Genomic DNA, 15,000 nt, shown 5'->3' with positions numbered 1-15,000 from the left:
GAGGAGGAGGAGGAGGAGGAAGTAATCATTGTGAGGGAAAGTGTATTCTCAAGTGTAATGAGGCACACGACCTGTTGCCGCCCCATTCACTCCCGGAAACAGTAACGCAACAGTAATGGTAATAATGAGAGAGGCGATGAAGAAGGAGGAGGAGGAGGAGGAGGAGAAGAGAGGGACGACGAGGAGGAGAAAGTAAGAAGACACCATGGCGGAGGAGGAACATAAAGAAGTCATTGAGGAGGGGTAAATGCGCCCTGCTTTCCCTGATTAGCAAATGTACAATAATCAGTGACGCTTAGAGGAGATTGATATTAACGTGTAAGGAAATGGTTGGGAAGAATGGATGAATAAACTTGAGGTGGAGGAAGGAAGGAGAGGTTAAACTGAGAGGAAAGAGATTAAGTGATTAAGAAAATGAATAAGTAACGGACGGAAAGTGGAGGAGGAGGAAGAAAGGAAGAGGTTGAACTGAAAGGAGCAAAGATAAAGTGATTGGGAAGTGTGCAGTGATTGCTGTATTAAGAAAAGAGTGAGAGAGGAAGCGATAAGAAAGCTGCAGGAATGAAGAAGTGAAGTGAAGAGAAGAAATCAGAAGAGGAAGTACGAAAATACAGTTATCAATATTAAGAAACCGAATTAGCATAGAAGCAAAAAAATAAAATGACCGGATGAAATTGGAGAAAGTTAATCTTTAATGCATAAAAAAAAAATGAAAACGGAGAAGAAATAGAGAAAAAAAACATCAATCACACAAAAACGGTATTAGCAAGAGTTTTTTTTTTTTTTCCTTTTTTTTGTGCGATGGTCTTTTTTACGGCATCGTTCGAATTCGAGAAACATTTCCCAAGCAACACTTTCTCCGTATTTTTTCGTTCGTACCTCGGTTTTTATTATTCAGCCTCACACAGATGGCCGCCTGTCTGTCTGTGCCTCTCGCCGCCCTCAAAGGAGGTGAATGTTGCCGCTATGAATAAATTTTATACACGAACTGAAGGGAAAGAATAAAAGGAAGGGAGAGACGTTGCCCAGATATCACTCGCTGCTACTGGAGAGAGAGAAAAAGAGAAAAGAGAGAACAGAAAGAGAGAGAGAGAGAGAGAGAGAGAGAGAGAGAGAGAGAGTGAGTGTGGCGTGCTATTATCAAATGTTCCCTTATCGACAGTGTATTACGAAAGATTCCTTCCCGTTCCCTCCAGTGACAAGCTGCAGTGACGATATTTGCGCGCTCTTCACTGGGACTTGCTCTCTGGTTACCTCCCTGAAGAGTAAGACTTAAAGCTGACCATATTCTACCTGTGTGTGTGTGTGTGAGAGAGAGAGAGAGAGAGAGAGAGAGAATTCTTTAGTGTGAATTTGGTGGTATAACACAACAATGCACTTTTCAATCCCACATAAACTAATCTGATTAATTAGGCTAAACTGCGCTAATTATATAATTAAAACTATGTACAATGTAAAGGGAGAGAAAAGTGTAATGCACGGATACTGATTTTTTTGAGGAGGGCGGGAAAATAAAATGAAAATAAGAACAAACACGTATTTTCAACACTTTGGGCTCTCTAATTCCTGAAGACCAAAGACAAATACAGCTTAGATAAAGAAGAAAATATCATCCTCTTGTAATGAGTGTTTTTTTTTTATGTATTGATACTGAAATATTTCCTCAGGTATTACTAAAACTGTACAAACACTCAAATAAGAAAAAAAAATAACTACCAATGCAGGTACAAATTAGTTGAGGATTTAGCAACGAACCTTTTCAAAACACATAAACAGGTGTGCCAGATGTAATAAGCGTGACATACAGGTGTGCTTGGAAATGCAAATGTGAGGTACTTATATATATGCTGTGAAGGGATAGGTGCGTGGAGACCAGGTGTGTTTGAGGTGTGGCGTGAGCGAGGGAGAAAGAGAGAGGGTGTGTCGCAGGTGTGTCGCAGGTGTGTTGAAGGTGTGATGTGACATGGGTGGGGAGGAAGGAAGTGGTCCATCTGTCTCGGCTGGCGTTGGATCAGTGAGTCTCAGTTCTTACTTAAGCTGGATCCGTGACGTGTCTGCTGGGAGGGAAAAGGGATGTCGATGGTTTTAGTTGTCATTGTTGTGTGTTTGTGTGTGTGTGTGTGTGTGTGTGTGTGTGTGTGTGTGCGTGTGCGTGTGTGTGTGTGGGGGTGGGTGGGGATGGAGAAGGTAGATTTAAAGTGTGGAAATGCGAGAAAAAAACGAGAGTACTATTTCAGAGAGAGAGAGAGAGAGAGAGAGACTAGGATTTCTCTTCACCTGTTCAGAATCATGTTATGCAAAGTGAATAAATAACGTGAAGCTAACACAAACCAGGATACAAAAGCTACCATCCCTCATTGTCTTCATCATCCATCTCACTTTACGTACCCACCAAAAATCAGTGAACTAAACAAAGAAATAGAGAAAAGGAAACGAAACCACTATAACATCACAAAATAAAAGAAAAACCCGCGAAATCTCTCTACTTTGTATAGTTTAGGAAAAAAGTAAAAAATTGAAATAAAGGGTTATAATTGTAATCCGTTTCGAAGCTCCGCCGTTTGGAGTTCGGAACTGTGAGCGTGCGAGGGCAAGGTTTGATCAGACGTGAAGTAAATGATAAAATGCCGCCTAGTTTTGAAGGCCATAACATTACTCATGGTGCCGTTCATATATAAAGCTACCCGCCAGAGAGAGAGAGAGAGAGAGAGAGAGGGGAACAACAATATTCTGAACAGCTTCTGCCTGCATCGCCACTATTTTCAAAACGTTCTAGTTGGAGGTTACACGAGTTTTTAAGTGTTTTTGCGGCTTTGATGACAAATTAACAAGGTTTTTACACTCTAGGAAACACTGCTTATCATTTCTGTGGGCTTCAAAAATAGTCGTGGTGAGAGAACAACGTGTTTCAAAGTACTGGTAAAAGATGAGCAAAGAGAGAGAGGAAAAGATACAAGCCTATCTCTCTCTCTCTCTCTCTCTCTCTCTCTCTCTCTCTCTCTCTCTCTCTCTCTCTCTCTCTCTCTCTCTCAGGAAAAAAGGTTCACTGCTGCGCCATAACTTCGGGACCGGTGGATATCTCTCGTGGCATCAAACAGCTCCATCATTTCGTCATTCCTCAGGTGGCCCGGTCTTCCCTGGAGGGTCGCCACCTCAGGCCACGCCGCATATTTCATCAAAGGAACAGAGAGGGATCGGGAAACGCCTGTCGAGAATGTATAGTGTATTTGGCCAGGTTTTTGTTGTGCTCTAAGGCGCCACAAAGGAAAAAAGGAGACTGGGAGGTATGGAGAGGCATGGAAAGAGAGAGAGAGAGAGAGAGAGAGAGAGAGAGAGAGAGAATCCACAGAAATAGACATATAAACAGATAGGTGGAGCTGATAGAAAGACAGACAGACACTACATAATGATGAATAAAAACATATAAGAAATGAGTAACAAACTAACATAAACTCACAGAACATAACCCCAAAAATAGCATTGAATTATATCCCTTTAAGCATTTCCCCTCTCTTATTCCCTCCCCTCACCCTTCTCTCTACCCTCTCTTCTCTATCTCCCCTTCTTACCTGCCCTTCCATCTCTCCCTGTGGCCACAAATAACAAACAGGTGAGCAGGGTAGAGACGTTACCTGTTTACACTCATTATTGAACTGTTTACTGACGCTCCCTCTCATTAGCAACGGCTCAGGTGTTATCAGCAGGTGACGTTCAGATCCCCGTGTGTCTCTCCAGGGAATTTAGTTATTTTTTCAGTGTATTTTTTTGTCGTAAAGTTGATTTTGTCTATATTGATACTGAGTTACGGGGTCTCTTTTTTATGTATTTATTTATTTTTCTATTTATTTTTTTCGCTGTGGTTTTGTTACTTGAGTTCTCTTTGCTGTTTGTTTTTGAGTTTGTTGTTGATATGATTTTTTTTTTTCTATTTTATTGGTCTGTTTTTTTCTATTTTATTGATCTGTTTGTCACGTTTTTATTCTGATATAGTGTTTGTTTGTCTTCGTTTTTGGTCTATTGGTGTCTTATTCACCATTTTCTCCTTATTTACTTGTTATTATCTATTCGTGTGCGTTTTTATTCCCACCACAACCACCACCACCATCACCACCACCACCACCACCACCAGCACCAGCATAACCGCCGCCATTACCGTCTCAATTGATGGCGTCACAAGAAGATGGATAGTCATTTGATTGGCATTATGGAGGTTTTTTTTTTTTTTTATCTGTAATAAACCGTTTGTATCTCTTCGCCCCGTGAGAGAGAGAGAGAGAGAGAGAGAGAGAGAGATTGTAAAGTTACTAATACGCAAAGCCGTTCAGAAATCAGCTGTTTATCTTTAAGTTGAAACATTACTCATTCTTTCTTTGTTGCTTAATCTCTCTCTCTCTCTCTCTCTCTCTCTCTCTCTCTCTCTCTCTCTCTCTCTCTAATAACGCTCTCTGCCCTTGAATGTTTCTCTCCCTCCCTGTTCCGTTACTTATGTGGGTTATCACTTTTTTCCTTGTGTTAAGTATGTCTTCCTCTTATCTTAATTTCCCTCTTCCTCTACGTCCTCATCGTCCTTGCTCTTCCTCTTGTCCTTCACCTCTTACTACTACTACTACTACTACTACTACTACTACTACTACTACTGATGGTACTATTACTATTACTACTACTACTACTCCACAAACTTTAAGCCTCAGTTAATACATACACAAGACTTACAGCCGTTCCTCAGTCTTACCCTCTTTGTCTCTCTCTCTCTCTCTCTCTCTCTCTCTCTCTCTCTCTCTCTCTCTCTCTCTCTCTCTCTCTCTCTCTCTCTCTCTCTCTCTCTCTCTCTCCTGGACCCTCCCATTTTCCTCCCTTTGTCCTCCGTCTCGGTTCAAGAAGGGCAAGCTTGATGCACGGCTCATGAGCGTAAGAATTATGTAGGTTTGTGGCAGCTAAAAGACTCCCCCCACTGCCAGACGCCCCCTCATGTCCACCACCACCACCACCATCACCATCGCTGCTCAAACTGTCGTACTGCTTTTGGGTTTATTCGTCTGTCGTGGCTGTGGAGGTTGTGTTTGGCATATTTTTGTCGTTTAGTTGGTGGTTTAGTGGTGACTAGCGTTATGGTGCGTTTTATGGTGCGTTGCCTTGGTGAGTCACTGGTATGATGTGCTGGTGTGTGATTTTTTTTTCTTTCTTTTCTTCTTTTTCTGAGTTTTGATTTGATTTGATTTGTTTTTTGTTTTTTTGAGGTGAGGACGTCTGTGCTGGATGTTTGTTTGATGAGAGAGAGAGAGAGAGAGAGAGAGAGAGAGAGAGAGAGAGAGAGAGAGAGAGAGAGAGAGAGAGGCCGGCAATGCACATAATTAACAAACGCATGAAAATTTGCAACCCTTTTTTTTCCACACTTTAATATATCAATTCAATTTTTGTTCCTGTTTGTTAGTAATTATATTTATCTCTCTATTTCTAGGGAGAGTGAGTGTCCTGAACACACACACACACACACACACACACACACACACACACACACACACACACACACACACACACACACACACACACACACACACACACACACACACACACACACTCAGCATATGCATTTCCCACGCCTCCACACGCCTGCCTGGCCGCCCACCGGAGCATGTCAGCGCATCTGCAGAATCTCCAAGTAAGGAAAGTTGTATGTTTTGTGATTCGGTTTCCTTCAGATGTTTGACTCTTCTGTAAATTGAAGGTTAGTTGTCAGAGTTCTGTTGTAAAAGCACTGGATGTTATTTATGTTATTTGCCTCTTCTGTTTTTTTTTTTTTTACTTGTGAAGGAAGTTGGCTTAAATAAAAAAAAGAACACGCACACAGGGAGAGTATATAGCTCAATAAATCGCGGCTCCTAGAAGAGTTTATGATAAATTTACGAGTGAGGAGAAATGTAGATCTGGATATATTTTTGCATTTCTGTTTAGCAATAGATAGGTACAGAAAACATGTGGAAAATAACTCAAGATATCACTGCTCCTAGAAAAATATATAGCAGATTTACCAGTGAGAAAAATGTAGTTCTGGAGATATCATGGCATTTCTTTTTCGCAATTGGAAACCAGAAAAAATAGAGAGATATAGATTAGCAGTCCTGAATCGGAAGAGTGAATGAATAGAGAAATGCAGTTCAGGATATATCTTTCGCAATAGGAAGGTAGAACATAAAGAAAAATAGAGGGTTCCGGAGAATTATCAGTGCGTTGTTAGGTCGCGAATGGTTGGTGCTGGCGTTGTTTGCGTGGCAGTAAAGGGATCTTGTTGGTGTCCCCATCAGCAGTGAGAGAATACAGGTTTTCACGCTGCTGTGATGGATTGCTGCACAGTGTGAAAGTTACGTGCTTACTTTTTGTGTTCCGTTTTGATACACTAGGAAAAAGTTGTGTTTTGTGTTACTCTGGGGTAAAAAATTCAGGCTAGAGTCTCGGTATTACGTAGTTGTAACATAGTCTGGAATTTACTTCGCTTATATTACAATGAAGTGAGGCTGCAATATGTGTAGAGCCGGGTGATCCACACTCATCTCTGTGCTTCATCTTTTTCTCAGTCTTAAGTCCTCTGATCTGCCGGGAATCTAGGAGAGAAACCTGATCATATGTAAATTTCACAGATTCGAGGGTTTATGAACGAGTGAAAACAGTACATATGAGAAAGTGGCCATGGTGAAACGTCCCCCTAATTATCAGTAGATTCTTGGCTTCTTCGAGGACTTGAAATCGAGTAAACAAGCCAAACAACCTAGAAATGAATAGGAAATGGTACCCAACTACTGACCATGAATACTTACACACACTTGGTCGATTCTTGGCAAATTATAGAGATGACTTTTAGGATCAAGGAAACGGTAAGCAGAGGACAGACAAATGAGAAATGCTACGCTGGCGACCATGACTATAGGCCTACGTCCACCACATGCATTATTGGCAAGCGTTTTTTAATTTCCGCGCCATCGTGAAATTTGTGTCGCCCGCCGCCATGCAGTGAAGCGGCAGACAGTTTACCAGCAAGTGCAGCGCCTCTTTATTCGTGCCGCCAATACTGCCAAGTGGAAAGTGTTACAGCCACAGCTTTTGGAACACTTTGGAGCTTAGTGTGCCAACGAGAGTGGTGGTGGTGGTGGTGGTGGTGGGAGTGGGAACAGTGGTTCTGCGGCACGAGATCATTCAGCACTGCCCTGGTGGATTAGAAACGACTTTGTACTGCCAATCCACACTGGCAGATGTGGAAGTATGTGCTGGTGACTTTCGATCATAGGATAAGGTGATTTCGTCTATTATCCTCTGTCCTTCTCCTCCTCCTCCTCTTCCTCCTCCTCCTATTCCTCTTTCTTCTGCTCCTCCTCGTACTCATCCTCTCCATCGTCCTCCTCCTTCCCATAATTCTCTTTATTCGACAGAGTATGAAAATCTTTGAGGAAATATATCAAAATTGAAAATACTGCTTACCGAACATGAAGGACACAGGAAGCTGTGGTGAACATTGCGTAGGGCACTCCAAGAAGAGTTTATCGGGTAAAAATGTATGTTTAGAGTTACAGAATGAATAGTTTTGTGCAAAAATAGGTTAGTGGAATGCACAAGTTGAAAATATATTTATACGTCCGACATCATAAAATGTTTCGCCTGTTTCGCTTTTGATGTAGAAGCCTTGACATTTTTTAAATATACACAAAAATGTATGTTAACGAGTGGTGTGTGCGGACACGTAATTCATTTAGTATTATTTTTCCTTTCCTCCAAGCTGTTCGTCCCGCGCCAAAGACTTGTATGACATTCCGCTCTGCCGGCGATCCGCCACAATGCCCTGGACTCTGGCCGCTTTAGTTCTTGTCGTCACGATATTTCCATCTCTCCCTTGCCGGGCCGTCTACTACAGCTTGGCGGGACAGGCCACACCAAGGGCCACTTCGCCTCTCACAAGCTCCTCCTCTCCCACACACAAGATCATCTCGTACACACGGTTCTCCTTCAGTGAGGCAAGTCACGGACCGGTTCTGCTCCCCGCCCGAGCTGGCAACCCCACTGGAACCAAAACACAGGAAGCTCCAATCTTTCCAGGCAGTGATGGCTCGGTCGCAGTGCTGAGCGGTCGAGGGGAGAGAGCGGGGGCTGCCACCTCGGCGCAACAAGTCTTGGCCACAGCACTCTGAGCCTCACTGACTGGTGACTTGTAAGGCTGGGATGTCTGGCCACGGTGACTCGAAGGACGGCTGCTTTGCCTTACACTGAGCAGTAACATCAGTTAGCCGGGACGTGACAGGACCTGTTGTGTGTGTAGCGTCGCTCACTTTACTTACTCGCCACTTCCTCGGGGACTCAGGCGCGTCTCTGAGCGGGAACAGTATTTTTAGTCTTGTTAACTGAATACCAAAGAGGTGTGAGGCCCCAAGTGTGAGGGCAGTGTGGAAGGCGTGCGCCCTTTACCAGTTCAAGGGCGGCAGTCACGGAAAATACAGTTAAGAGTGACGAAAAACTTGCTGCTCGACCAACTCGCTCCTGCTGGTGAACTCCTAAGAAGGTCGTGATATTGAGTGACTCTGGCGGGACTTTCATCAGTGGACGGAGGGCGAGCCAGCCACCACGAGCCGCTGCTCCGAGTGATACAAGAAATACAGTGTTTTGTCTCGGGAGTCTGGGAAGAGTGACGTGAAGCAAAGTAATACCTGAAAGAAAAAAAATAAAGATGATTTCCTACCTGATGCAAGACTTTTATAGATATTATCACCTCCTGCCCGCGATCACAGGAGTAAAAGTGATCAATATAAACGAGTAGTGTGTGTGTGTGTGTGTGTGTGTGTGTGTGTGTGTGTGTGTGTGTGAGTGCGTGTGCGTGTAGCGGTGTGTCCTGGCATCCTGACGGGCCCCAGCAAGTGTCACGTCGTTGCCACGCTGCTCACCCCCATGGCCTGAGGACCCACGCCCTTAACCAGCTCCAGAGGGTGCCAGGGGGACGCAGCTCTCTCTCCGCCATGGTCTTCTGACGGTGGACTGCCCGCACCGAGACACCCGCAGGACCTCGCGAGCAGAGCCATGATGGTGTGGCGAGGAGCGAGGAGGGCGGCCCGTGTGGAGTGGCAGAGGGTGGTGGTGATTTTGGTGGTAGCTATGGTGACGGTAGCAGTAGCGGGCGACTCTCCATCACCACTCTTCTCTGCCTCTTCCTCCTCCTCCTCCTCCTCCTCCTTCTCTTCCCCATCCCTCCACGAAGACGCCGCTCACAACGCGACCATAAAAACACCCCCAAAGTGCCACTGGACGTCCCCTCAGGTCCTGGAGTGCCAAGTGAGGATTCTGGACGACACGCTGGGCAGGCAGGTGGTCAAGGGGCACTGGGAGACTCTCAACCACTCCAGAGGTCAAGAGGTGGTGCCCAGGTCGCCGTGGCACAGCGGAGGTGACCCCAGACACGCTCGAGAGCTGACGGTGGAGTGTAGCAGAGTCCATTACTTCCAGTCACTGCTCACCACTCGAACTTTCCAGGTAAGTTTACGCGGTGTGTTTAATATTCCTCGTTATTTTATCATTTAATCATCTCTATTTATTTTGGTGGCATGATGAAAGAGGGGAAATAAGTATTAGTGAAAAAAGGACGTAATACGCTAAGAACTTTTAATGAGTTGTGGACAGAGTCAACACCATATTTTTAACTTTGGTCATTTATTACTTATTCATTTATTTATTGACACGCAATCTCGCTCTGAAGGGAAATAAGTGTATACAAAAACTGAACCGGTAGTAAAAAGTATATCCAGGTAAACTTTGGTCTTATTCATGCCATTGAGGGGGTCCACTCTCGCCATTCATCTCACGATCCTGATCTAATGCTGTCTAAGTGAGTAGCGAGACTGAGAAGAGAGCGAATTAAGGCTACGCGTGTGTACATTTTTTTCAGGACACTGTACGTAGGAATGGAGCGAGAATATTGACCTCACACACACACACACACACACACACACACACACACACACACACACACACACACACACACACACACACACACACACACAATGGCTTTGAAAAATAGATTGACCATAACAATAACTTTGGCCTGTCTACATAATACGCAGCGCCAATCATTAATTCTTACTACTGTCTGGTCCTCAAAACGCACAAGTATAAATGGCGCCCCGGAGTAATTACCAGGCTCGTGTAGCAGGTTATAGTAGGATTGATGCATTGGGGGTCCCGAAAAAGACGGTTTATCTGTATATCTGATGTGATTTAGCGGCTTGCCTCAGTGATCGCCGCTCTGAGACTCATTGAAGGCTTGTCACGGGGGGAGAGAACGTTGTGTTATTTGAAGGTATCGCCCCAACACTGCCAGGAAAAGAAAACCCATTGTGGTGTATTGTTGCTGTTTTTTGTTTAGCTGGTCGTGTTATTGTTGTTGGTGCTTGCGTTGGTGTTGTGTTATTTGTACGTTTGCTGGTGGTGGTGGTGAGGGTGTTAGTGCTACTGTTCTTGTTGTTACTGTTGTGTTGCTGTTGTTATTGTTACTACTAGTACTACTACTACTAATACCACGACTACTATTTTTACTATTACTGCTACTACTTTTACTGTTACTACTACTACTACTACTACTACTACTACTACTACTACTACTACTACTACTACTACTACTACTACTACTACTACTACTACTACTACTACTACTACTACTACTACTATCACCACCACCACCACTACTATTATTACTACTACTACTACTACTACTACTACTACTACTACTACTACTACTACTACTACTACATAATTTCTCTTCCACTATTAATACCCACACCACCACCGCTACCACAACAACAAAAACAACAAAAATAACAACAACAACAACAATAGCAACAACAACAACCACTACTGCTATCCACTGCCTGTCCCTCATACACCACCACCATTTTAAACCACTACTACTACTACTACTACTACTACTACTACTACTACTACTACTACTACTACTACTACTACTACTACTACTACTACTACTACTCTCATAATGGCAGTATATCTACGCCTATATATAATGACAGAAATTAACATGATGATCAGAGCACGCGTGAGGGTCAGACCTGGGAGATGATTAGCGAGTGCGGTGACGATGGGCGAAACCACCTCCCTTTAGGTTATGATTCACATCCCTATTGACCGTCCAGAAGGTAGGGTTGGGTTGGTGGGTGGGTGGGGGAGGACAGTGCCACCCCACACCTCGTTATCTGCTGTAAAATATCTCCGTCGGTGAAATGTAAATTTATCCATTGTTTTCAAGTGATGGGAGGTAGAGAAAGGGTTAATGAGAGGGAGATAACAGGTTAATTAGAGAGATATTGGCTCGGCCCTACGTAGATAAAGACATGATTGATTATGATTTTCACATCTGATTTTGGTGATAGTTTATTTTTGTTTCGTTTGAAGTGATGCTTGGTGATAAATAGATAAATAGATAGATAGATAGTAGATTGATAGATAGGAAGGTGTAGGTAGGTAGAGAGAGAGAGAGAGAGAGAGAGAGAGAGAGAGAGAGAGAGTAAAAATAAAAGTACAAATTGCCAAAGATTACTAAAGAGGAGAAAACGTCTGAGAAACATAAAGCAGAGGAAGGAAGACAAGAGAGAGAGAGAGAGAGAGAGAGAGAGAGAGAGAGAGAGAGAGAGAGAGAGAGAGAGGAATGGTTGCCTATAATGAGTGAAAAGAAAAGGTTGGGACTTGAAATGAAAAAGAAGAGGGTGGCTTTTTGAAAAACGTTTTTAGAAGTTTGCGAGATAATTAAAGGTTGAGTGAGAACCTCCGCTGAACAAGAAAACAAAGTGAAAGAAAGAAAAGAAAGAAAGAGAGAAAAAAAAAAGTAGAAAATAAAATAGCTAACTTCCATTTACGTAGAAGAATGTGTGTGTGTGTGTGTGTGTGTGTGTGTGTGTGTGTGTGTGTGTGTGTGTGTGTGTGTGTGTGTGTGTGTGTGTGTTTCTTTATCTAAGGTTGAAACAATAGTGCCTCGTACTGAGAGTATACTTGTTGTTGTTGTTGTTGTTGTTGTTGTTGTTGATATTGATGTTATTGTTGATATTGTTGTTGTTGTTTCTATTTTCGTCATTGCTGTAATTACTGTTGTTGTTTCCATTACCATTGTTTTATTGTATTTCTTATATACTGTAACCGAATACAACATTCTCTCTCTCTCTCTCTCTCTCTCTCTCTCTCTCTCTCTCTCTCTCTCTCTCTCTCTCTCTCTCTCTCTCTCTCTCTCTCTCTCTCTCTCTGTCTGTCTGTCTGTCTGTCTGTCTTATTAACTGAAGAACATGATCTACGTAATTACTATGGAAAGATAGAGCGAGCACAGAGACGGAGAGAATGAGAACTGATTACTATAATTATGTATAATGGCCTACCACCCCTTCCCCCACCCTCCCTCTCACCTCCCTCCCTCCCCGCACCCTCTCTCTCTGTCTCTCTCTCTCTCTCTCTCTCTCTCTCTCTCTCTCTCTCTCTCTCTCTCTCTTCTCTCTTCCTCTTTCTCGCATGCTCTGGCTCTCCCATCTCCTCTCCTCTCCTCTCGTTTACTCCTCCCCTCATTTTCTCTTTACTCTTTTCCTCCCTCTTCCTTCACCCCTTTACTTTCCTCCAACGCCCTGCTGTCTTATCTCCCTCTATCCTCCCCTCACTAACTGCATCCTCCCCTCAGTCTCCCTCTCCAGCTGTTTGCACTCCCTTCAGCCTCTCCCTGGGTCCCTAATCTCCCCTTACTCCCTTATTTCATCACCCTTTTTTCCCCCTCCCCTCTCTTCCCCTCCTCCTCATTCCATCTCTCCCCTCATTCCCTTCCTGATCCTTCTTTCCTCCATTCACTTCCCTTTTCGCCACTTTCTCCTTTTCTCCTTCCTTTTCTCATCTCGTTACAGTATACCCAGAGAGAGAGAGAGAGAGAGAGAGAGAGAGAGAGAGAGAGTAGCTGCAATCTCCTGGTTGGTTTATTGTTCAGTGAGCTGTTTCATTAAGTATTCCCTCTACTTCAACAGCAGCAAAGCCCCGGCCATCATCTCTCTTCCCTCGTGCCTTCTCCCGCCGCCTCATGCCTTCATTCCCTCCCGCCAACACTCCTTCCGTCCCTCCCTCCCTCCCTCCTTCCCTCCTTCCATTTTCTCTCATAACTTTCTAGTTGTTTGTTTGTTCCTCATACTTAGATCTTTCTCATTTCCTTTTCTCCTCTTACCTTTCTCTTATTTTTGTTTTCTTGCAGTTATTTTCTTATTTTGCTCCTCTTTCGCATCTCTTTTGTTTCTCATCTTTCTCTTATCTTGTTCCTTTTTTTTTTCTTTACATTTTTCATTTCATCATTACTTTCCTTCCTCGTATTCTGTCATTTTTGTTTATATTTTTCTTCCTACCTCTTCCTTCATCTTCATCCACACTCCTCCTTAGCCTTTCTCTTCTCTCCCTTCCTCCTTTACTCCGTTCTGTATTTATTCCTCTCTCCCACACCATCACTTCCCTGTTTTCTCTCCTCATGTCTTCCTCCACGTACTCCAAAAGACCTTCTCTCCCTTACTTCCTAGCTCCTCATCTTCCTCCGTTCTCCACTTCATCTCTTACTTCCCATCCCTCGGTATTGGCTCCTCCTCCTCCTCCTCCTCCTGTTCCTCCTCCTCCTCCTCCTTCAGAATGTTAACCCCACGTGCTAACCAAATATTTCAGCCACACCAGAGAGGGAGAGAGAGGGAGGGAGAGCTACTTACAAGGAGGGATATGCTAGCTTGGGAGGGAAGAGTCGTTTTCCCTCCTACTCCTTACACTTTCGTTTGCTTTGCCTTCCTCTCTCGTGGAACACCTGCCGCCGCCTTATCTTAGAGCGCAGGCCTCCAGGATGACGCTTTGATTGTTCACTGGGAGGCAAGGGCGCTCTGATCCCAGTATTAACACCAGGGAACTGCACAAACACCTGCTGGCCTCCGTGGGAGAGAGAGGGGTCAATTGGAGGGAGAGGGAGAGGGAGAGGGAGGGGTAAACAAGTAATTTGACAGTTAAAAAGCAAAGAAAGACTGAAAATAATAAATGAAGAAAAAAGATTACCTGTCACCGCGCGCGTGTGTGTGTGTGTGTGTGTGAGAGAGAGAGAGAGAGAGAGAGATTGGTGTGTAAAGATATGAGCAAAAAGAAACATGATAGAGGGATTCAGAAAGTTGGAGGGAGATGAGGGAGTGGAAGATTGAGAGAGGAGCAAGATTGGGAGTCTTCACTTGGCAGCAGCAGGAGGAGGAGGAGGAGGAGGAGGAGGAGGAGGAGGAGGAGGAGGAGGAGGAGGAGGATCAGCAGCGAGAAAAGTGGAGAGAGGACGAAAATTATGTAAAATCTGAAAATTACCTTAAAAAAACTCAAGGAAAAAACTAGATAATTTCTCTCAAAAGGAGGAAAATAATAAAGAAAGCGAGATAGACAGATAGAGCGAGAGAGAGAGAGAGAGAGAGAGAGAGAGAGAGAGAGAGAGAGAGAGAGAGAGAGAGAGAGAGAGAGAGAGAGGACGGGAACAGACAAAAACGGAAGAGAACAGGGAAAAGGGAATACACTTTTTACTGAGATGGACGGAAAATTGAAATGATTGGAAGTTAGGGAGTGGCGTAGATTGGAGAGGGACAGACACTGGGAAAGAAACAGAGAAGACGACGAATTGACGCAAGAATGACAGGAGAGAGAGAGAGAGAGAGAGAGAGAGAGAGAGAGAGAGAGAGAGAGAGTATGGGGGTGGAAGTAGTGCAGTAAGAGTCATGTGAGAGAACACTTACCATTATATTCACCCTTAAGGTAATGTTGCACCTGCCGTGACTTCACCTGAGTTGTGAGAAGCCTGCCCTCACCTGACCCTCACCTGACCCTCACACGACCCTTCCTTTGTCCTCGTCACCCCTCCTTAACTCATCCTACCTGCACTTACCTGTCTTCACCTGTTCCCAGACCACTCTCCTCATCGACTTTCAACTCGTCTCACCTGAA

The 15,000-nt window shown here is 44.1% G+C and overlaps 1 protein-coding gene across 1 annotated transcript in view; it reads left to right on the top strand.

Annotated features, from left to right (window-relative positions):
- Positions 1 to 5,496: 5,496 nt before the first annotated feature.
- The window catches only part of LOC123506677 (toll-like receptor Tollo), a 37,696-nt gene continuing 28,192 nt past the window's right edge, over positions 5,497 to 15,000 (top strand). The window contains exons 1-2 of the mRNA XM_045258928.1: positions 5,497 to 5,659; positions 7,766 to 9,504. Of these exons, the coding sequence (XP_045114863.1) occupies positions 9,055 to 9,504 (450 nt within the window). The 5' untranslated portion in view covers positions 5,497 to 5,659; positions 7,766 to 9,054. The remainder of the gene's footprint in view (positions 5,660 to 7,765; positions 9,505 to 15,000) is intronic.

Source organism: Portunus trituberculatus, chromosome 20 (genome assembly GCF_017591435.1).
Source record: "Portunus trituberculatus isolate SZX2019 chromosome 20, ASM1759143v1, whole genome shotgun sequence".
Classification (NCBI taxonomy): Eukaryota; Metazoa; Arthropoda; class Malacostraca; order Decapoda; family Portunidae; genus Portunus; species Portunus trituberculatus.
Note: the sequence above shows the minus strand (reverse complement) of the source record. Positions and strands in the feature narration are given on the sequence as shown.